The sequence below is a fragment of the Ictidomys tridecemlineatus genome, chromosome 6, assembly GCF_052094955.1.
Source record: "Ictidomys tridecemlineatus isolate mIctTri1 chromosome 6, mIctTri1.hap1, whole genome shotgun sequence".
Lineage (NCBI taxonomy): Eukaryota > Metazoa > Chordata > Mammalia > Rodentia > Sciuridae > Ictidomys > Ictidomys tridecemlineatus.
This window is the reverse complement of record NC_135482.1, coordinates 110,005,971-110,029,791: the sequence shown is the minus strand read 5'-3', so window position 1 is coordinate 110,029,791 and position 23,821 is coordinate 110,005,971. Positions and strand designations below refer to the sequence as shown.

Below are 23,821 nucleotides of genomic sequence, written 5' to 3'. Positions count from 1 at the left end.
GTATTTGCTTCAATCAGTCCATATGTTTATTCTCATGACAATACCACACTGTCTTTTTTTTTTTTTGGTGGTGGTGGTGGTGGTGCTGGAAATAGAACTAGGTCCTCATGCATGTTAGGCAAATGCTCTGCCACTGAGCTACACCCCTAGCACCACACCATCTTAATTAAGGCAGATCTATTTTAAGTCTTGAGGGCACCTTGTGTTAATTCTATAAGTTGTTGGTTTTTTTCCAAAGTTATTTTGGCTAGTCAGTCCCCCATATCCCTAGGAAGAGGAGAATCTTCTGAAAAAAAATAAAGATCTGTTTCTTCCTATTTATCACGTTTAGATTAGAGAAGCTCCCTGGAGGAGGTGAGAAAATTAAGAGAAAAGTTAAAAGAAAGCAATTCATTTTCTAGGCTTCACCCTCCAGTGAGAATGGTGTTAAGGGTGGGGCATGGGAATATAATGGGAAGTGAAGGGATTTCAGGGTTTCTCCCTTTCCCTGGAATTCAAGGCAGCTCCTTTAGAGAGTTTCCCTGGAGGTTTCCTTTCAAAGTCTGGGGGGAAAGTCTTCTTGCTTGGTGAAGCAAGTCTCCAGTTTGGTGAAAGGGTGGGAGGAATCCTCCTTCAAAGTTGCCCCACAGAGATTCCTGGGTTTTCTTCCTGTATGTTCCTGCAGAGAGTCCCTTTTCCAACCTCTCTGCCAGTTCCCCCACTGCACTCCTGCACACATCCTCAGGTCTAAGCCATGCCACTATTTTTATGGCCATGCAGTGGAATCCTGAGTCTCAAACTAAAGACAGATGTGGGCGCTCATAGGTTTATAGCCTCTCATAATTTTGAGAACCTGGCACCAGTAAAGCTTTCATGATGTCCCTTCTCCTTCCAACCAGCCGACTGGCCCCTTCAGCCCCACTTCTCTCCCCAGCAGTGCCCTCTCAGCTGTCTCCTTCTTCAGAAGGGGGGTCCTCCTCTCACTCAGCCTCAGCTTTCCTCCTCCTTGGGTTCCCACCACTGCCTCTTAGCAGATCCTTCACTCCTGTCTTGCTTGGCTGATGCCTTCAAATTCCCAGAGCCAGCCACTCTGCTGGCCCAGAAACCTGGAGCTTTCTGCTCTGCTCTTCTCTCACTCCCAAGTCCTCCAAGCTCCTCCTCCACCCAGCCTCACAGCACAACCAGGGACCACCAACCTGTGAAAATCCTCAATATCAGTCCTCACATCCTGGTGTTGCTGCCACCTCTAAACCACATACCAGTCCACATACCCCCTCAGACTCATCATTTTGGGAGATCTGGGATTGCCGAAGCCGGGGAGGACCAAATGTGCCCAAAGACATGGGCCCTGGAATTAAGGGTCCAAGGAAGAATTGATTTTGTTCTGGATCCTACAGCCTGGCTCATTTGTCATTCCAAGAGCCAAGGACTAAGAATGTGTCATATTCCTTTTCAGGAAGGGTCCCTTTCATCGCCAATTTCTAGTGTCCTTCAGCCCCAGAACTCCTTGGGCTGTGAGCCCCTCACATTACAATGGAAATGATGCATGGGAACTGTGTGACAGGGTGGCTTGGAGAAGCCCCTCGCAGGCTCTTTTTGTCAGGCAGGTTGAGGTCTGTATGATTCCAAAGCCTGGCTCACATTCCTGATGTCCGCCTACCACCACCCAAAGTGTGATGATTGTGCTCGGGCCTATGGGGATCATTCTCCTTTCTTTACGTTTCTGGTAGCAGCGACTCCTTGGTACTCAGTGGTAGAGCCCCCCTGGGTTCGATCCCCGGTACCTCCCCAAAAATCCAACATCCAACAAAACTTCCACATCTTCCTCATCACTCTAGAGGTGAGGGAACTGAGGCACAGTGAGTTTGTGAACCACTGATAAAATATCAAGCATTAACCCACATTACCTCACTTCTTATGGGAACACTTTGTGGTGTGTGTTATCATCCCCTTTTGTACAAATGAGAAAGTAAAAACTCAGAGGAATTAAGTGACTTGGGCAACGTCACACAGCTAGTTACTAACAGAGCTAAACCTGGCAGAGGGCAGTCTGATTTCCAGGATTATGCCCATTACTCCTCTTCAAAAGGTTTCATAGCCAGTGGACATTCATGTCTTCATTCTCTAAACCTGGAGTAGGAGTCCCCAGTACCCAGCTCAGTGCCTTGGTGCTCAGCGCATTGACAAAGGTCAAAGTCCTTGTTTGAGTGAAGCTGTAGAGGAGGCTACATTTAGAGTGTGGACTAAGGGATGGGGCCTCATTTGTACTTCTCTGCCTGAGTCTACAGATTTTCTTGACACTGCACTCAAGCCTCAGTCTGAATCTCTAGTCTCTGTGACATGGCCCTTCCTCTCACTCTTCCCATCCTCCCTGGAAGTTGCCACCACAACAGATGGACACTGGACATCAGAGAATGGGAAGGAGCACAGAGGACAGGAGGAAGGACCCAGGGTTCCTGGGGTGGCAACAGCCTAGGGCTGGTGGACCCTCACAGCCTGTCCTGTCCATGTTCGAGGCCAGGGGCCATGGGTACAAGCTGTCTCTGTCTACAGAAACTAGAGTAAGCCTTTCTCCCCACAGGAGGGCCAACCTGAGGTCTTGCCACTGTCCGACTCCAGACAGGCTAATGGAATGGATACCACATGCCCCAGTTCCCCACATATGGATCACAACCCCTGCGTGTGTTCATTTAAGTCCCTTATCTTTCAAAGCTTCAGTTTTCTCACCAGTCGAACTAGAATAATAGCAACATCTGTACCCTGCAGGGCTTTTAAGGGGAGCAAATACCCAGAAAATGGAACCATGCATGATAAAGTTAAAGGCCACGCAGGTGAACCTTTCATTCATTCACTTTCCTGATCCAGCTCTTTCCTTCCATCAGTTCAAATGACAGAAAGGAAGACAGAGTTCTTTCTTCTACCAGTGATGTTTCCTACATCCCCGAAATCCAGCACTGCTGCATTCTAGGAGCACCCAGAAGCAGAAATGTCCCCTCAATAAAGCAAGAGCCAGGGGCTCACAGAACTTCCTGACAGAACATGTTCTACACACCTGATTCATCACTAAAGCAGATGATGACATGCAACATCTCTGCATCCCCATTTCATGGTGGTGGAAACTGAGGTCTGGTGCAGAGTGAAAGAGGGTCCCAAGAGTTCAAGCAAATCCTCAAGATGCTGGACATTTAAGCAGAGTACCAAGAAGCCTCTGCTACCAGAGAAGTAAAGAAAGGAGAAAAGTCCCCATTTGGGTGGTGGTAGGCGGACATCAGGAATGTGAGCCAGGCTTTGGAATCATATAGCCCTCAACCTGCCTGACAAAAAGAGCCTGCGAGGGGCTTCTCCAAGCCACCCTGTCACACAGTTCCCATGCATCATTTCCATTGTAATGTGAGGGGCTCACAGCCCAAGGAGTTCTGGGGCTGAAGGACACTAGAAATTGGCGATGAAAGGGACCCTTCCTGAAAAGGAATATGACACATTCTTAGTCCTTGGCTCTTGGAATGACAAATGAGCCAGGCTGTAGGATCCAGAACAAAATCAATTCTTCCTTGGACCCTTAATTCCAGGGCCCATGTCTTTGGGCACATTTGGTCCTCCCCGGCTTCAGCAATCCCAGGTCTCCCAAAGTGATGAGTCTGAGGGGGTATGTGGACTGGTATGTGGTTTAGAGGTGGCGACACCTGAATGTGAAAATCAATATTGAGGATTTTCACAGGTTGGTGGTCCCTGGTTGTGCTGTGAGGCTGGGTGGAGGAGGAGCTTGGAGGACTTGGGAGTGAGAGAAGAGCAGAGCAGAAAGCTCCAGGTTCCTGGGCCCCAGAGTGACTGGCTCTGGGAATATGAAGGCATCAGCCAAGCAAGACAGGAGCAAAGGATCTGATAAGAACCAGTGGAGACCCTTTTAATTTTGAGACAGGTTCTCAATAAGTTGCTAAAGGTGATCTCAAACTTGAGATCCTTCTGCCTCAGCCTCCCAAGTAGATCACAGGCAGGCACCACTGCACCTGGTTGATGTCAGGGATTTGTGAGAATGGTGAGTTACTATCTATAAAGTGCTTCAAACCATATTTGCCACGTAGTAAACACTATAAAGTTCTAAGACACAATCGATGTTTTCCTTCTCATTTTATCATCTGTATCAAATAAACTTCAGACTTTGTAGTTCCCGTTTTTCCACTGATGTCCTCTTTCTGCTCCAGGATCCATCCATCCAGGACACCACACTGCAGTTGCCATGTCTCCTTGGTCTCTCCTGGTCTGTGACAATTTCTGTCTCTTTGTCGCTTTCATGCCCTTAACAGTTTGAAGAGTATCAGTCAGGTGTTTCATGGACTATCCCCAGTTTAGAACTTAAATTGTCTGCTCGTTTTCCCCGTTAGACTGTGACTAGGGGTTTGGAGAGGATTACCCAGAAGGAAAGTGCTTTTCTCATCACAACTCCAAATTGATTTTTATGGGTAAGAATTCTTTGGCTCCCTCTGTTTGGCTTTCCCTCAGGGTGGAGGAAAGGGAAGTCTGCGTGGCTGAAGGACAGCTTCAGCCAAACTAAGCTAAGACCTGCCCAGTCAGGGGACTTGGACCATGACCTGGGGCAGGGGAGGTGGTTAGAGGCAGACTGAGCAGGATCAGAAATTCAGCACGGGCCAAACCCCAGTAGAAGGCCAGGGGGTCCTAGGGGAGCCCCTTGGCCGGGCTAAGGAGGCTCAGGGAATAGGCTGTGGACAGAGGAGCCAGAGGGGAAGAACCAGGAAGTGAGCCCTTCTTGGCTGGACTGTCCTGAGGGGCCCCACTGGCAGAAACCCCAACAAAGATTTTGCCCCCTACAGCTCTGCCAGCCTGAGTCTAGGGTGCAGAAAGGTCAGGATCCTTCAGGCCTATGTTGCTCACTGTCTGGGCCAATGCAGCCAAAGACTGGGGGTGGAGGGAAGTCCCTTGGAACCCGCCCTCCATGTCTGGATAGAGAAGCAGCACAGCCCTCGAAGGAAGCCTCTGGGAAATGCAGGGAGGATCAGAGCAGAGTGCCCCCAGGCACCTCTGTGCCAGCAGGGGACTGTCTCCTTGGGCTTGCCTTCCAGAACTGCCAGCACTGTGGGCTGGCAACTAAGCTGCATTTGTACTCTTGATGACTTTTGTCAGGAATCTCAAATCTGTCCTGGATACAGGCACAGCTGGCGGCCTGGAACTGGGGGTATGGGGAGGTATGCCATTCACCTACCAGGGTTCATCTGCCCCTCCACTGTTTGGGCTCTGAGCTCTTCTGTTTCTTGCCCTAGTCTCCTCTTCTTCCCCTTTTCCTCAGGCCAGGAAGCCTTGGGTGCTATCAAGACCTTTTGGTTCCAGACAGTTCTCCAGGGTCTCCGATTTGCCCCAGGAACCCATGGATGGAAAAGGGAGATGGGGGAAGGACAGACTAGCAGACAACTCTAGGCTTATTCTCCATACCGGATCTCAGCTTTCTCATCTGTAAAATGAGGGATCGGAATCAGTTACTTTTATTGCATCATTATTATTATTATTATTATTATTATTATTATGCTGGAATGGAACCCAGGGCCTGGTGCATGCTAAGCACATGCTCTACCACTGAACCACATCCCCAACTCTTGCTCTTTTGAAATTTCATATTAATTGCATTAATGATTAATCTGTGGTCTATAGATTACATATGATCTATAATCCAAATAATCTATTAAAGTAATAAAAGTCCAAGATAAAAAATTGCTCATGTTCCCATTCTGAAATGACATGAATATTTGTGTTGGTTTCTGATGATTTCTAGTTCTTGTCCAGGTACCTATTCAATTTTAATGTATTTCAAAAATAGGAATTTATATTTAACATTTCAGTTAACATTACACAGAACACTGTTTTTTCTTTTGTTTTTCCTACCTCAACCTTCTTTTATTCCCCACTCTCCTCCTGCTGCAAAGTTCACAGCTTAGTTTGCACTCATAAAATATAATGTACTGATATAGTACCCATATCACACATAGAATTCACATTTGAGGGGAGAGGGGTTGTGGCCTATTTTACAAAATTGAGACCATGCGACATACATTTTTCTGCAAACTGTCTTCCTCATTTAGCCATATGTTGTAGAAATCCATTCAGGCCAAGATAGAGTGCATGATTCCATAAGATGAAGCTATTGCAATTGATTCAATCATTCTGTGATTGATGGGGACTTGGGTTTTTTCTAGCTGTTTCTTCTTCCCAACTAAAAACAATGTTGCCATAAACATTTTGAATAATAATACCTCTAGGAACAGTTACTTGCATTTCTACAAGTATGAAATACCAGGGGTGGGATTGCTGGAGAAGACTGCATAAGACTCACCAGTGTCCTCTTTCCCCAAAACAAGAATAAAAATTCACATCTACACAAGTAGTGCATGAAAGCCTCTGTCTCCCCACATCCTCACCAGCACTGGTAGTTAGCAGTCATTTTAATGATTGCCAGCCTGCTTGATGAGCAATGGCATCTCAGTGCTATTTTAATTTGCATTTTCCTATTTACTAGCAACCTGGAGCATCTTTCTTTGTATTTATTAGCTTTCCAGATTTCCTCTTCTATCCATAGCTATTCACACCATTTGCTCATTTTTTTTTCTTCTGGGTTTGTCTTTGCATTATGAATGTGTTGGAGCTCAATGTAGGAATGTTTAACTTGCCTTTTGTGGGATGTAATGCAAATATATTTTCCCAGTCTATTATTTTTCGTTCAACTTAGTAGGGAATCTTTTTCCATACATGATGTTCTCATTTTATTTAGTCAGATATGTGTCTTTTTCTTTGATATGTGTATGTGTGTGTGTGTGTGTGTGTGGGTTTGTGGTACTGAGAATGAAACCCAGGGCCTCACATATGCTAGGCCAGTGCTCTACCACAAAGCAACATTCCCAGTTCTTTTTATTTTATTTTGAGGCAGGGTCTTGCAATGTTGCTGAAGCTGGCTTCAAACTTGCCATCTTCCTAAGTAGGTGGGATTCTAGGCATGTACCACTGTGCTGGGCTAGATATGTGTATCATTCTTAATGACTTTTCAAATTCCTGTTTTGTTCTTAAAATCTTCCCAACATATACACTATATTCCTAAATTTCCTTTTGAATTTTTCCTTGCTTTATTTTTTTCTCATTTAAACAAAATCTCTCTGGAATTTATTTTGTTGAATTAAAAAATATGCTCCAATTTTACTTTCTTTCCAGGAGGATAGCCAAATTCAACGTTTCCAATCTCCAAGCCTAGGGGATCCTAGGAGGTAGCTAGTCAGCTACTAATATTGGGGTTGAGGGTGCGGTGTCTGGGAACTGATGTCAGACTCCCTGTCCCCCAACTACGAAGCTATTCTACATTTGCTGTTTTACAAAATGGGCTTCCAATAAAGATCTGATTTGGACAAGGTGTTCTTAAGCCTTAAGGAAGTCTGAAAACCCCTTTCAGATGATCTTTAGGGATCCTCCCAGGCTTGACACTCTCTGACTCCATAATACTCAGGATATCAACCATTTAGTAAAGAAGAGGAGGTGACAGGTCAATGGAACTTTATCCAGCAGTGACTTAAGCATTAACTCCTGATTTGGCTCCAGGTGGATATCATACAGCACTTCAGAAACAGATGAGACCTTGAAAAATCATCTAGTCTAGTGCCTCTCAATCTTGGCTGCCTTTAGAATCATCTGGGAGTTTATAAAAAGTCCTGGTGCCCTGGGCCCCTGCCAGACTACGTGATTCAGAATCTCTGAAAATCATTGGAAAATTATTTTTAAAATCTCCTGGTGAGTCTTAGGCAGCTAGGGTTGAGAACAACTTCTGTAGTTCAACCCTCTGAATTCAATAGTAAATATATTGAGAACCAGAAAAAGTGAATTCATATCACACAGCTGGCCAGCTATAGAGATGGTACTAGAACTAGGATTTTTCCATCTCCTGAGTTGGCCTTCCCATCTACATCAAACAAATCAACACCTTGGACTTTCCAGCAGACAACACAAAGGGCTCTGAGCGCTATGTACATTTGCATAGGAATCAGTATATTCTGGGTGAATAGGCGTAAAGGACTTAGTGGGGAACAGGGTGGTAAAGAACTAACTATGATAAAAGATTGAGCAAGGGACATGGAAAATCCAGGGGTAGGAGCCCACTGCAGGGATGGAGGTGTGGAATAAGGCAGAGTGAGTTGACCAGGTAGGTCAGGCTCTGTGCAGGAGGTAGCATTTGAATAGGGCTTGTGGGTGACTGAAAAAGACTTGGATGGACAGAGAGTCAATGCCAACATTTCCCCGGAACAGCATTTGTCTGCCTTGGTATTACACAGAGGCTCAAAAGCCAGCAAGGGTTCCGGGCAGGAATGCCTTAGTGTAGGGGGATCTAAGGTCCAGCCTGTCTCAGCCCTGCTCTGACCTTCTCCCTCTGTTCTGCCCACAGGAATGAAACCGTGCTGCATCAATTCTGCTGCCCAGCCGCTGACGCCGAGCAGAAGCCCTCCTGCTCTGACCTGGCCTCCCAAAGGTGGGACGTGGTGGCCCTTCCTTCCTTCCCCACCCCATCTCTTTTCCTCTCAGAGCAGAGCACACAGCACAGTGCTGTTTGGCCTCCTCTTGAGTCTTGTGTGGTTGTTTGTTTGTTTTTATCTCCTTCCCCATCCTTCCATTTCTCATTCTTTCCTCTGAACCCAGATGAGTCATTCCCAATTTTTAAGATCATTACACCCTGCCATTCAAATTCCAAACCTATGCTCCTTCCTTCTAAACAGGTTGCATAAAGTTCAGTTTTGCTAAACGTCAAGGGATCTGACTTTGATTTTATATAGAGATATGTATTTCACATGGCAGCGAGTCTGAATGTAGTGGGTACTTAACTCTTTAACAGTGCCTGCCCATCTTCTATAACAAAGATTTTTTATTTTTCTTTCTAATCTTTCTCCTTCCATAAAGGAGCCAAGGTCACTGACTAATTTTAGGGATTTCTCAACCCTCAGGGAGTTGGTGACAACCTGGGAAGGAAGGGGGAGTGTTGACAAGGCAGGGTTGATGTCACTACCCAGAGCTCTGGTCTTCATTTTTTTCTGGGTCATTCCTGCTCCTGGGTCTCCTGTCTCCCTTCCTTGTAGCACATCATGCCCTCATGCCCAGTCCTCCCTCCGTGTTCCTCTCCATCTCTCTACCCCTGTGTTTCTCCATCTCTCCTTTTCTCTGCCCAAGTCAGTGCCCCCTTTCCATTGCACTTTGATCTACTCTCAGTCTCTTTGTTTTGGTCTCTTCTTCACCAGTTTTTCTGCCTCATTTCTCCACATCTCTTTTTTCTTGACTTGTTCTTTACTTTGCTTGAATTCTGGCCTGACATGGGCCCTGTCACCAGCTTCCTGATGTAGGAATGACTTTGAGCAAGTTATTCAACTCCCCTGGGCCTTGGTCTCCTTACCCATATAGTGCTGGGGGTGGGGGGTGAGGGCTGGTCTGCCTGTCAAGAAAGTAGCATTTAACTAGAACCTAACTGATTTCCCAGCTGTCCAGTGAGGTCAGGTGAGGAAGGTTATTGTCCCTGCCTTATGTGAAAGGGTCAGAAGACTCAGGGATTTGTCTGCAGGAAGTACCTGTGCCTGCACTTGAACTCGGAGAATTTGGCTCCCAGTGTTCACTATTTTCACTTTTAATATTCAATAATTCTATCATCTTTCCCTTTTTATTCCATAGAAAATATCTAGATAGTTTTCAGAAGTGGTGCTATTGACCTTCACGTTACAGACATTCACCCCCTAAAATTCAATGCTACTTGTTTTCCCTCCAGGGGAAGCCAGCAAAGGTTAGAGAAAGAGACAGTCCTCCGGCAGAGACTATGGGCGGTGAGCCCAATAGTCCTTAAATCTAGGACCAAGGGAGGGATGGGACTCCCTGAGTCTGACCAGGTTGGAAGATAGGAGGCCAAAGGGAAGGACCAGTCTCTGTGCCAATGCTCTGCGTAGTCTTCTGGCCAAGTTTTGGGTCAGACCCAGGGACATGAAGACAAATAAATCCCACCCACTTGGATCCCTGGGAAGCCCACACCTAATGGAGCATTAGGATTCCCCAAAGTGAAAATTTCTCACCTAGGAATTAGAAGGAAGAAGAGAAGTGGTAGAATGAACTGGTAGAAGAGGAATGAAGACAAAGAGTGGAGTTCTGGCATGAGAGTGGCGTGGAAGGAAGAGGCAGAAGGGGCCTGGTTCCTTCTTGTGGGCTGCCAGTGTTCAGACACGTGGCCCCGTCTCCTTCCTAGAGATCGACTTCCTTGGCAGGGGAGCAGGAGTTTGTCCCCGTCCCCAACCCCACCCCATCAGTTCAACTCAACTCCATGGACATTTTCTTGATGCTAAGGAAGAACCAGGCTTCAGTGAGGTTGAATAACTTCCACCCTCAGGAAGTTCAGGCCTGGGCAGGGGCAGGCAACAGAGAGCCTCCCTTGGGTTTGCCATGGTCTTTCCTCTGGTTCACTCCTACCCCTCAGGTTCTTCCTGGTGGCAGAACTCTGCCTGCCTGCAGCCCTGGCTCCAGGTGGGAAGGGGTAGGAGGAACCAGCCTGCCCAGCCTTGGAGTAGTCCCATGGAAGGTGGGGCAGGGGAGAAGTGCTGCCCTTTGGAGCCAGGGCTCCAAAGAACTAGGGTTGATTCCAAGGTTTGGAGTGGATGTTAGGAACTCCTTTACCTTATTACCCAAAAGGTTGGTTGTTTGTCTTCCCCTTAGGCATGCTGATGCTGAGGTTGGGGCTGGAGGGGCTCTGGGGAAGGAGGGTGAGAGGTGGGAGATGCTTTGGATTGTTCTTGGAAGAGCCCGAAAGCCCTGCCCACTGCAGCCTCCCCTCCACGAGGGACAGGGAGCCTGGCCTTCAAGATGGCCCAGGGCTTCAACTGCTGTCTGTCTCTGGTTCCCAGTTATTCTAAGTTGTCTTGTTTATCTGTATGGTTTGTAGTTTCCTAGAGCCTGTTTTTGTCTGTCTGTCTGTCTGTCTGTCTGTCTGATGTCAGTTTCTCCCCTTCTTGGGAAGGGGATTCCTGGATGATTTCTGAACAACCCAACAGTACAGTTGTCAGCTGGTCTGTCTATTCTTGACTTCCCTGGGGGAATTCCATCCTCAGGAAAGTTTTCTCCCACCAGACTCCTGCTGTATTCCTGCTCCCAACCTTATCAAAGACCCCTTCACTACCCCTTCTCCCTTCTCCTGAACCAGGTGTCCCACCTCCAGACAGGGTATCCCAAACTTCCCCAAGGAGTTCATCTAGAGGGTGGGGGGCTAGAGCAGGTGTAAGTGGGTCACAGAGGCCCCTGGGCATCCCCTGGAACTGTGAGACAAGCCAGGCTCCTCTTGCCAGTCATTCTGGCTTCCTACCAGCTCAGTCAGCCATCAGCCAGGTCATGGACTCCCCTGAGGATTTCTAGGGATACACGAATTGATCTCTACAGGAGATCTCTACAGGGAATTCCAAACCCATCAGTCAGATCTCAGGGCCTTTGCTCTGTGGATTCAGGCAGTTGTGGGAGCTCCCTCACCTTCTCTTCCTCTGCACTATGGTTAAGGCCAAGGTCAGTCCAAGCTTGCTCAGCCGTCTGTTTCATCCCTGCCCTCTCGTCAGGCAGTGTCATCCCTTGGGGATAGTTTACCTATCTGATCAGCTGCTGTAGCCTCAGTTCAACCCTCAGCACGGAGGAGAGACACTGGGACCTAGAGAGACCCTCATGCTCCTAAAGAGGCAGAGAAGTCTCAGCCTAGTGTAGGGTAGAATGGCATTGCTGGGGGATGGGACAGACTTTCCCATCCACCTGCAGAGCAGCAGTTGGAGACTGGTACAGGAGAAACTCTTATGTACCAGGGAGAGATGTCCCCTGGCATGGGAAGACTTAGCACTGAGCAAGTCTGGAAGCCTGGGTGTCCTCGAAAGGGAGGCTGAAGCTGGGCACCAGGGACCTAGGTACAACAGAGCCGCTGTGGGCTAGCAATGGGCTCTGAGGCTGGATCTCCAGTTAGGATTATCATGGGCTCTCTTGAGCCTGGTTCCTCACACACCCCTAGGCAAACAACCCATGACTAGGGGTAATTAGCCTCAGGTGGGAGCTGGGAGTTGGGGGCCCTTGCAGCGGGGGAGGGGGTGGGTAGGCAGCAACTGCACTCATGGTTCTTTCTCCCAGAGGTTGGGGAGCAGGTGGGGCCCCTTCCCCACCTCCTCCCCAAGTGCTAGCTAAGGACAGGGCTTTATTCTGGGGAGCTGAATAGGCTTGTAATTGCAGCCTTACTTTTGATACCACGGGGCTCCCCTCCCTTTCAGGCTCTCAGTGACATTCGGAATAATGGCCAGGGAGCTGGCCAGCCGCCTCCCAGCATCAAGCAGAATTGCAGCCCATTTGTCTCCGTGGGTGGTAATGGGGCTGAGATGAGGAAGATTGGCTTCTATTAGAGTAATGGGAGGAGGCGGCAAGAGGAGGGGGCGGGGCAGGGGAAGACACAGAGCAACCAACCCCTAGTTGTGGGGAGAAAGAGGAGACCTGGAGTCAGGGGGTGCCCTGGGACCCAGCGGCCTGAACTGCTTCCCTTCCTTCTGGTGCTAGCTCCTTCCTTTCATTCCCCACCCTTCCTCCAGGATGGAAGAGACGCTAATATGTATTGAGCATGCCAGGAACGCTGTGCTAAGCACCCTCCATATTTTATCTCCCCTCATTCTGTGAGATAGATGTGATTCTCCTGTACAGATAAGTGATGTGGGATGGAGAGACATTGGGTATCTTGACAGAGGGACCACTGCTAATCGGATCTGGAGCTGGAAATTAAACCCAGATCTAACTTCAAAACGCAACCTTTTTCCTGCAAAGCTGCTATTGGATTTTTTTTTTTTTAAGAACTCAAGAGAAATCCTTCCAGCCATTTCATTTGGTTTCAAATAACATCTATTTCCTCTGATTATTAGTTATACATGCTAGTTGTTGGAAATGTGAAAGACACAGAAATAAAAAAGAGGGAAATAAAAATGGAATCCATTCATATAAAATTAACGACAGTTAATATTTGAGGATGCAAACTTTCAGTGTTTTATTTTTCTATGATTGGGTTTTCCATTTTCCCAGCACTTAAAAAAAAAAAAGATTTTATAGCCTGCATTTCCCACTTGGTATACTGTATCAGTCTGGAGAGCCTCATTCTTAAACCGTCCCTCCTGGGCCCCCACTCACCCTGGTAACACACCCAGCTCATGCCCTCCCCTGCTAACCAGCCAGCCGAGCAACGTCTGCAGTGTGGCTCCAGGCTCTGTTGGTGGCTGCAGCTGCTTGATGCCCTTAAGGAAGGGGCATCCTTCCAAGAAGGGCTGTCGGGGGAGCCCGGCATTAGCATGGCCAGAGCATCCGTTCCGCCTCTCCTCGACTCATCCTGCTGGCTGTGATGGGCCTGAAGCATGATCAATGGACCAGCCAGTGTTTACTCAGCGATTACGGAGCAATTATATTCCCAATCGATACAGTTTAGTCCTCAAACAGCTGGGCTGGGGCGCTTCTGCGTCACCTGCCTGCTTCATGAGTCACTCTGAGGCTCAGAGGCTGCTGGGAGACCCACTTTACCCACTGGTGGAACAGAGTGGCCAAGTGGGTGGCTCTGGGCCACCTCACACGGCTTTTCCTCAGAGGGGCAGGGAAAAGCCCTGGGCTTCCCTCAAAGGCCCTGAGAAGCAGGCTCCCCGCCCGCCTGGCCCCGGGGGCTCTGGAGTCTGTGCATCCTCACATCAGGAAGAAGTGGGTGGCAGGGGAGGCCAGAGGAAGTGTGTGTCTCCTTTGGAGAAGCTGAGATGGTGAGACTGAACCCAGGAGGCCAAGAAAATGCCCCTGGTGCCCTGTCACTTCTGGGAGCAGCTCTTCAGGGACTGACGATCCCCCACTCCAGCTCTTTGCCCGACAGAGCAAAGCCGGCCTGGCAGGGGGGCAGGCAGGGAGCAGGTCTGCTCCTTCCTCTACGGCCTTCTGAGCATCTCCCTATCAGGCTCTCCTGGTCACCACACCTGGGGTGACCACGCAAAGGGTGCAGCAGAATTTGGTCCTAGAGCTAATGAAATCTGTCCCCTGTCCCTGAGGAACTGTGTTACCTGTCACTTCCCTCTGTGTGCTTTTTGCCCCATTTGTGTCTTCTTTTATTAAAAACAAAAGCCAAAATAAATAAGTGTGGAAGTACTTGGAGCTCGGGAGAGGTTATTAAATAGAGAATACAGGTTGAGTGTCCCTTATCTGAAATGTTTGGGGCCAGAAATGTTTAGAATTTTGAAATTTGGGGGATTGGGGGAGTATATTTATATACCAAATGAGGTCTTTTGGGAATGAGACCCAGGTCTAAACAGCATTCATTTCTATTTCGTGTACACTTCATTTCTATTTCATATACACATGGCCTAGGGATGATTTTGTTGTTGTTGTTCCAGGGATTGAACTCGGAGGCACTCAACCACTGAGCCACATCCCAGCACTATTTTGTATTTTATTGAGACAGGGTCTCACTGAGTTGCCTAGGGCCTTGCTAAGTTGCTGAAGCTGACTTGGAATTTGTGATCCTCCTTCCTCAGCCTCCCCATTCTCTGGGCCTGAGGGTAATTTTACACAACATTTTTAATAATTTTGTGCATGAAACAGAGTTTCATGGTATGGAATTTTCCACATGTGACATCATTTCCATGTCCAGAATGTTTCAGATTTTGGAGCATTTTGGATTTTAGATTTTGATATTAGAGATGCTTAACCTGTGTTAGAACATTTGTGTCTCGTCATGACTTGGCTTTCGGATCTCCTGATCCTCATGGCTCCCCTTAGCTAAAATTGAAACTCATGTTTACAGCCAACACTTTGTCCAGGCCAATTTCCTTGTATAATTTTCCCTCCCAGACCTTGAGACATCTTTTTAAGACTGGCCTTTTCATGTGACCTAGGCTGTCTACCAAGGGTACTTAAGAGACTTAATCTTTTCTTGCTGGGGATTGTGCCATATGAAGGAAGGGCTACTTTTGCAGTGTGATTAGAGAAGACTAGAGAATTCCTTCTAATTCTACATTTCTATTTGTGTCTCCTACCATGGGTGTGGGGAGAGAATATTAGCTATTATATATTCAGCACCTGATCTGTGTTATACAAGTATTATTTTATTTAACTCTCAGTTGTAGCTTGTGAAATGTTATTCCCATTTTACAGACAAGAAAACTGGGGATCAGAAAGACTGAATGACTTCTCCAAGAGCCACATACCTGGTAAAGAGCAGAGCCAGATTTGAACCAAGTATCTGTCCTTTGCAGGCCGTAGCTGGCCCAGTCAGATGAGAAAAGGGAGGGGTTCAAGTACATGGGGCTTTTCTTTCCTTCCCTCTACCCTGCCCCACGAGGCTGTTCCCAGACTCATCAGAGCAGCCAGGCTGAAGAGAGAAATGACCCAGGGGAATATTTTTAGGGACAAAAAAAGAAAACCAATTCCAGGTTTTATTAGTTAAAGAAACTAAACGTAACTGAAGATTATACTTCCAGAACAACAAGATGAAAGCTACCAAAAGTAATAGCTAGCTCTCTCTGTGCTGTTGGTAGTTGCTAATGCACTTTGTCCAGTTTTCTGGGAAAACCTGTTTTTGTTTTCTGTACTGAAGAATCTTGTTTGAATTTCTTGGATATTCTTTTCTCATCCCCGGTAAGAGGAACCTCTTTTTGCAGGCCTAGAAAATTTCTAACCCCATGATTTCCTGTGCTTTTGTTTTGCTTTCTCTGCTGAAAAGTCCTCTTTATTCATTCACTTATAACAAATAACCTGACTGTGAAAATCATTTATAATTTCTATAAATGTATCTAATGTATGACCAAAAAAATTAAAAATTTGTTTCTTCAAACCAAGAGGGGAAGAAAGAGAGTATTTGTACCAAGTGTGACTTAATCTGATCAGGTCTGCTTAGGGACTTGACTGCCTTTGAGGGGCCTTGGCATGGTTTAAGAAAGGAGGTCCTGGAAATTTCTTTGGTGATGATTAAAAAACAAACAGGAAAGAGCTGTCTGTAGAGGAAGCCTGGAGTGTGCTGCTGCCTCTGGCAGGAGGGAGAATGGGGAAACAGAGAGTGGGCTCATGGATGGAGGGGCACCAGCTGAGCAGGAGAGCCAAAGGACCCCTCCAGAAGTGACCGTCTACAGTTTGCAGCTGGGGAAGTGCGGGCCAGAGTAGAACATGGGCTCCTGGATCAGACAAGACACCCTTCTCTAGGCCTGAGTTTCCTCAATATGACATGGGGGTGGACTGGCTAATTCAAGGCCCCCTCTAGCAGCGATTCTCTTCAGAAGGTGTGCTGCCTTGGCCAGGGATGGGTCACATGAGCAGAGACTAGGAGCATTTACAGAGCAAGAAGACAGGTCAGGGGTCTGATAAAATAGCAGACCCAGAGGCCGATGGGAAATCCAGCCCTGGAACTCTGTGTGCCCCTTGCCTATGCAAGGAAAGGGCAGAATTCAGTTGCCCGGTGCATGGGGTTTTATTTCTATATTTCACATATTGTTTAAACACTGCTTTTATAATACAAAAGAAAAAAAATTGTTTTTTTGTTTTTGGTACCAGGGATGGAACCCAGGGGCACTTAACCACTGAGCCATATCCCCAGCTCTTTTTAATATTTTATTTAGAGACAGGGTCTTGCCAAATTGCTTAGGGCCTCACTAAGTGGTGGAGGCTGGCTTTGAACTCACCATCCTCCTGCCTCAGCTTCCCGAGCAACTGAGATTACAGGCCTATACCACCAAGCCTGACTCAGAATAAAATTTTTAAGAGAAGAAAAAATGATATCTCACAGCCCACCTCTGTGAGCTTCCCCATGTGTCTGGAGCAGTGCAGCCTAGGTATTAAGATGTTCCCTCCAAGGGCCCCAGGAAGAACCAGTCACCCACTCCCTGCCTCCATGCTGGCAGCTCTCAGCACTTGTCCTGGACGTGGGTGCACGGTGGTTTTTTTACTCCAAGAACAGACATGATGAGTCATGAAGGAGGATTAAGGGGAAAGTCAGCCCTGACCCTAACAAGCAGCACCTGTAAAGGCTCTTCCCGATTACAAAATTCCTCCCACCCCCTCTCCTGATTCTCACCCCAAGGATCCTCACCTTCTGGCCTTGCAAGAGAATCACTGTCTCCATTTTACAGCTGAGGAAACCCTCAGAGACGATGGACCACTTGTTCCAGGTCACAAAGGTAGAAGCTGATAGAGCCACGAGCCAACCAGAATGAGGAGATCCTGGTTTGGTCACCATGTTTTGTGTCTATGCTTAAAGCTTTGAAGGTTTGGAGAATGAACTAGGCTATCCAGAGGTTCTTGAACTCCAGGAAAACTGACTCGTCAGAAACAAGTTCATAAGAAAGTGAAATATCTTATTACTATGAATTTACTAGTTCCTAATGAGAAATTAGCCAAGAGAACTGGATACACCTATTTATTGATGACTAAAGAATTTAAAAAACATGAGCGTCCTCTCCCGTTCTTTTCTGGGGCAGAGGAATGAGCCCATGTGGTTTTGTGGATTCCTTTCTGAGAAGGAAAGGGAGAGGAGGTGAGGAGATAGTAGGAGAGTGCTTCAGAAGCACTGTGACGTGGAGGCGGTGAGAGTTCAGACTAGTGTAATTCAAACCCAAGTTCAAGTCCTGGCTTGGCCACTGACAAACTCTAACCTTGGATAGGTTACTTAGGCTTTCTAATTCTCAGCCTGCCCATCTATAAAGTGGGGATAACGGCAGCACTTGCCTCTCAGAGTGTTTGGAAGGTAAAATGAGATGCACTGAGAGGTGCGTAGCTAGCTATTTTAAAGCTGGACTTTCAGGGCTGGAGGTTTAACTCAGAGGTAGATTGCTTACTTGTGTGGTGTGTGCAAGGCCCTGGGTTCTTCCTCAGCAAAACAAATACACATACCCACACACACACACAGCAGATTTTCAAGGGCAGAGAGGAAGAATTCAGAAATTCGGCAAGATCCAGGATCAAGAAGCCCAAGGATGCCTGGGAAATGTTTAGAAAGAATGGACCGACCACTTCAGGATGCACCCAGTAGCAAGCAGGAGGGGACTCGCTACCCTGTATGTGGTTCATGGTCACTGAGTTAGGCAGCTTATCAGAAATTTAAAAGGAGGAAAGGTTTATTGTGGCTCATGGTTTCAGAGGTTTCAGCCCATGGTTGCTTGGCCTTGTTGCTTTGGGCCTGTAGTGAAGCAGAACACATGGCAGAGTGTATGTGGTGAAGCAGAGCTGCTCACCCCGGGTGTCCAGAAAGCAAAGAGAGAGAGAGAGAGAGAGAGAGGAAGGGGTTGGGGGTCCCAATATTTCCTTATGGGCACACCCCCAATGACCTCACTTCATCAGCTGGGGTCCAAGTCTTCCACATTCCAGACCCAAACCATAAAAGTCCCCAAGCTGTGCCCTTCAGAGAGAGGGTAAGGTCCCTCCTTTGGGATGACAGGAGCAGAAGAAGTCATCTTCAGTTGTGTCCATTCGAGCCCTGCCTGTGACATATGGAGTACTGGCTAGAAAGAGCCCAACATGAGAGAGAGAGAGAGAGAGAGAGAGAGAGAGAGAGAGAGAGAGAGAGAGAGACTCTGACTCAGAACTGAGGGACCAATTTGGAGCAGAGATCAAAGCAGCTAACGGCCCAGATGAACGTCAATCAAGTTCAGCAGGCTCAGGGAGATTTTCCAGACGTCACCCAGCACGAGGCTGTCATCTCGGAGGATGGAAGGAGATTAAGAGCACAGGCATCTTACCAGGAAAGTCTTCTTGCCAGCAGCAGTTTGACCGTCTGCTCACCTAAAAGGGAAAGGTCTATGGCCCTGCACTGCTCCCTACCCTGCCCCATGGGCTGCTCCTCAAGCTGGGATCTCCGAGGCTTCTTACCAGCACCAGTATGTCCTGCAGAGACAGTGAACAGATGTTACATGGTCCTAGATGCTGCAGCAGCCCAGGTTCGCCCGTTCCTCCTAAACACACTTTCAGATAGAACCCATGACATCTCGAGGCGCATGGAGTGTGGCCAATCTGATGCTGCCAGCTTGGGTTTTCTACTGCATCAAGAAAGAATGAGGCCAGACATCAGGAAGGACTTCTTGTAGAAGGAGAATCTTGCTCCATAGCAACGAGATCATGTCCAAGATCACTGGGAATTCTGCCGTTTCCTTTTCTCGGGTCACAAGACTCCTGCTTTCCACAAGCACACTGTGACTTGCATAGGCACGCACCTCTAGGCCATCAGAGACCCTGTGGTGAGATTGAGCTTGTGAGGCCTTGTGCTTCCCTGGAAATAACTCAGGACCAAAGGAACGCCCACCATGGTGGGGAGAGTAGGATGGACCTCGGTTGGGACGGGAGAAGAATGGAATGAGGGACTTTATAGCCCTGAGAATACAAAACACCTGGGCAAAGTGTCATGGCCTGCCCTGGAATGGGCTGGGTACATAGAGTTTGTGTGAGCCACCATAATAGGCTCTGGGAGGGGCCACAGCGGAGGACATAAGGTCCCCACTCTCCAGGGAGCAATTGACTTATGAACCTGGAACTGAGGAGGCATGGCATCCAAACAGGTGCTTACAGGTTTCTTGAACATTAATTCATTAACTCTCCCAGCAAAATCATGGAGTAGTTATCCCCATTTTTGTACGTGAGGAAACAGGCTCAGAGAAGTTAAGGAACCAGCTCAACCCCACACAGCTAGTAAGCAGTGGGATTTTAAGCAAGGATGGTCTGCCTGGTTCTAAATCTCTCACTTGTTACTCACTGCTGTCTCCCAGTCTTTCTTACTTTCTGTTATGCTTCTCTTGGCACCATCTCTAACTCGGAGCTTCAGAAATTACACCACACAGAAAGCCCAATACCTCTCCATTGAGACAAATCCAGTGCAAGACACATATAAAAAAAAGATAATTCAAGTTGGTCTGTTCTTCATTCTAAAGTAACAGCCTTCCTACGGCTCGAACTCTTTTACAATGATCTAGGGAAAACGGATGATGCTCTTGCTTTTTGTTTTCTTATTTGACAGAATGAATGTTGGAAATCCTGAAAAAAAAGAAAAACTAAAATTAATGCAAAATGCTCGTACTCCTTACGAGCATTTTGCATTAATTATTTCTTCCATTTTCACTGTCTTCTTATGGCCATCTCAGTCCATAGAGAGGACAGTGGGGCACAAGGTCAGGTGACCTACCCAAGGCCACACAGCAGGTGCATGGCTCAGCTGACTTTACACCCAGGCAGTGTGGCCACATCTGCATTTGTGACCACAGTCGGCTGCCACCACCTGTGGTCTCCCATGCTCCCTCCTCTCTGGGACACCAAAGGCACTCACACCCTGGACTCAGTTGCGCTGATACCTCTCTTACTGGGTAGCCTTCTCCCAACATCCCATTTCTGTGAGCTGCTCTTTATCTTTTGATTTTTTTTTTGTAGTGGGAGTTGAACCCAGGGGCACTTTACCACTGAGCTACATACCCAGTCCTTTTTGTTTTTTTAATTGTTTATGTCGAGACAGGTTTTGCTAAATTGCTGAGGATGGCCCTCAACCCGCCATCCTCCTGCCTCAGCCCCCAGACTCCCTGAGACTCTAGGTGTGCACCACTGCATCCAGCTCCATTCCCCTGTGGCCCTGGCTGGTCAACCACTGTCCATGTGGAGATCATCACAGATCCAGGCCATGAAGAGCCAGAAGGGGAACCCACCTAAGGAAAAACTCCATTTCCTTTCCTAAAACTCTTCCTTGCTGTCATGTTTGGGTCCCACACTGTGAGCACAACCCAGCTGCACTCAGAGCCCTGCCATCTCACCAGCCCTGCCAGCATGGAGTTGGAGGGGCCACTGCCCTTGAAGGTGCACCTCTGACCCTTGTGGATCTTCAAGATCCTGATTGTTCTGGAGCCTCCTCCATCATTCACGGTGCAAACTTGGTGCTCATGTGAAGAAGACACCAGGAAGCCAGGAAGAACATGGCCGAAAAGGAGAAGTCGTGGTATGAGGAACGGAAATCAGAACTCAGATTCTCCTGAGAAGGGATAGAATACACAGGGTATGAAAATCTTCCAAAGTCCTGTTTCTTGTGTTGGTTACATGCAGATATTTTTCTTTATGCCTCACATATCTGTTGTACATATCTGCATATAAAATAGTTCATAATAAGAGAAAAATTAAGCAAAAACTAGTGTTCACCAAGGCTTAAATCCTTTTGTGTGTGTGTATGTGTGTGTGTGTGTGTGTGTGTGTGTGTGTGTGTGTGTGTGTGTGGTGTAGGGGCTGGAACCCAGGGAGGGCCTCGTGTATCCTGGACAAACTCAACCACACTACAACACCAGCCTCAGGCTGAAAATCTTAAATGCTTTCCAAATCAGCCGTGGGATGATTTTAGGTTGTATGTTCAAGGGAAAATTCCAGATTCTCCCTTTTAAGATGTGGAGATGAGAGTGTGAGGAGACAGGAACTGCCTTCCTCTAGGGGGAGTGGTGCAAACAGACATGAAAGGTCAGAAACTGTGAGGTGTACTCAGGTGCCCCCAGAATTTGTCGGCCAGGCCAAAGAAAAACATGCAGATGTGAAACTGTGTAGTGCCTTAGGGAGGGGCAGGAGGGCATTCTTGATTTGGCTTCCAGATCCGGGCCCATTTATGAGAACATAAAGTGCTTGGAAATAGTCGGGTTCCAGGGGCAATGAGGTAGCATTAGTCAGAGGTCTGGCTTGGGAGCCTGTGAGGGAGATGATATCCTGAGAAGGCCTGGGGAAGCTTCCAGAAGAGGCCTCCATGAGCACTTTAGGGTTCTCCATACCAGATGTTAGCTTTCATGGTTGAAGGGGCAAAGCAGGAGGGTTCCATATTCACCACCTAGGACAGTCAGCAGGGACACCCTACTGTGAGTGGGTGGCCTGGATGGGGAAAGGCTTGAGCCCAGAGAAGTGGCTGTGATTCTTTTGACAGGAAATCCCTGGAGACAAACCAAACCTGCTAGCACCTTTTGGAACAGCTGGGGAACCAAAGCCTGGAGTCTCCAAGGAGTCAACAAGGAGAGAAAATAACTTACTCTCTCAGAGCCCCGGGGACTGGGCGGGAGAAGCGGCTGTCACAACCAGTGAAGTCAGGACAGACTCTGGAAGTGGCTGAGCCTGGAAAGCCGCGTCTACCCTCCTCCAGGGGTTCCTATTCTAAGCCCTGACTTCTGGCTTGGTGATGGCCGACAAGGGGCCACAGGCCAGGGGAAGGGCTGGCTGGCTCGGATCAAATGACATAAGGAAGACGTGGAAAGGCTTCTACTATAGCCTTGGCTGTTGGGGGCAGGGGAGGTGGAGCCAGTTGATGGCTGTCAGCAGGAGCAGGGATGGACAGTGTGGGCCCCTGGCCCATGTGAAGGGCACGGGAAGATGGAGGAAGCTGGGCTTCTCCTTCCTCCCAGATGTCAGAGCATCTTGTCAAACTTCCCACTTGATGATGGGAACAGGGCAACGTGGAGAGGGGACATGATTTGCCCAAGGTGACACAGGAGGCGGAGGATGGGACTCCATCTGACTCCCAGGGCAACATTTTTGAGCCTGTTCTTTGAATCAGCACGGAATGAATTTGTTTCATTCCCTGTCACTGACACTGGTCCTCTGTTTACCTCAAACACTCTTAGCACCGTCTGGGACCCCAAACGACGCTTGGCTTCCCACGCTCAGTGCCTTCATTTTGACCACCTAAAAATCACTGCATTGATTCAAAGGAGGGAGCAAAATAAGTGTTTTAGTAACGGTTGAAAAATCTTGAGGGGATTTGAAGCATTAGCTTTTGTCTGGAAAATGCTGCATTTCTTTGTCCCAGAAGAGCTTTGAGAATGGCTGGCAGAGCCAGGGATAATCAGGTGCAATTGGCTAGGGCCTCAGGAGGAGCCTCCCAGCCTGAGCATGCCTCCAACCTTCAAAACCCTGCTAGCAAGAGCTCCCATCGTGACAGCCATTGCAGAGATGGGCAAACTGCCCTCAACTTGACCTCCCACAAGTGCCCATCATATCAAGACCAGCGATCCCCTCAGGGGTTTAGCCTCCAGGGCCTCTTTATTTCCTTCTCCCAACTCTCTGCCACCCAAGCCAGCCTCTGGCAGGAGAAAGATGGGCCTAGATGTGCCCTCTCCCTCTCCCATGCCTCCCCCTTCCCAAGCAGAGCCCCCTGCCCCCCCCCCTGGTTCTCACTCAGCAGCTCTACATTTGTTCCTGTCCCTTCAGCGCCTGGCATTGGATAACCTGGCCTGCCAGAGCCTGCCCGGAACCTCAGAGGAGGCACTCACTACCCAGAGTCAGTTCTCTGGCAGGGGTTGTATGAATACTGGTGCATACCTGCCCGTTTCTGTATAAAGGCTACCCATGGGTCTTTGGTCTTTATCACTTTCCTGGAAAAGAGATATTTGCATCCCTGTTTTGCAGATGAGTTGTAAGATAGGTATGTTCACTCAAGACCACCCAACTAGTAAGTTGCAGACCTGGGGGCCTTGCTCCTCTCAAGTTCTCTTACCTCTGAATGAAGATCCCCTCAGCACTAAGAATAATGACCACCAGTATCTGAAAAGCCTGGTGGTGTGTGGTACCCAAACATTTTCTTTGTATGACCAGAGCTGCCTACAGCCCTGGATCAGTTCTCAGCATATGGAAAGTAGGCCATGATTACTGATCCATGACAGTATTTTTAGCCTGGGTCCGTGAAGTCTGTACAGCCCCTGATGTCAAGGTAATCATTGACATGTCTCTAGGAAGAGAACCCAGAACTTTCAGCCAAGGTGTCTGGAGCCCAGAAAAGTTCTATAGGTCAGGGAGCTAAGAGACCAGGGTAATTCCAGATATCAAG

General features: G+C 47.9%; 1 protein-coding gene across 17 annotated transcripts in view; it reads left to right on the top strand.

Moving 5' to 3' along the window:
* Positions 1 to 23,821, top strand: part of Iqsec3 (IQ motif and Sec7 domain ArfGEF 3) — a 117,080-nt gene that overhangs the window by 24,992 nt on the left and 68,267 nt on the right. For all 17 annotated transcript variants that reach the window (XM_078015530.1, XM_078015528.1, XM_078015526.1 and 14 more), the window contains exon 2: positions 8,408 to 8,491. In XM_078015530.1, coding sequence (XP_077871656.1) covers positions 8,408 to 8,491 — 84 coding nt within the window. The remainder of the gene's footprint in view (positions 1 to 8,407; positions 8,492 to 23,821) is intronic.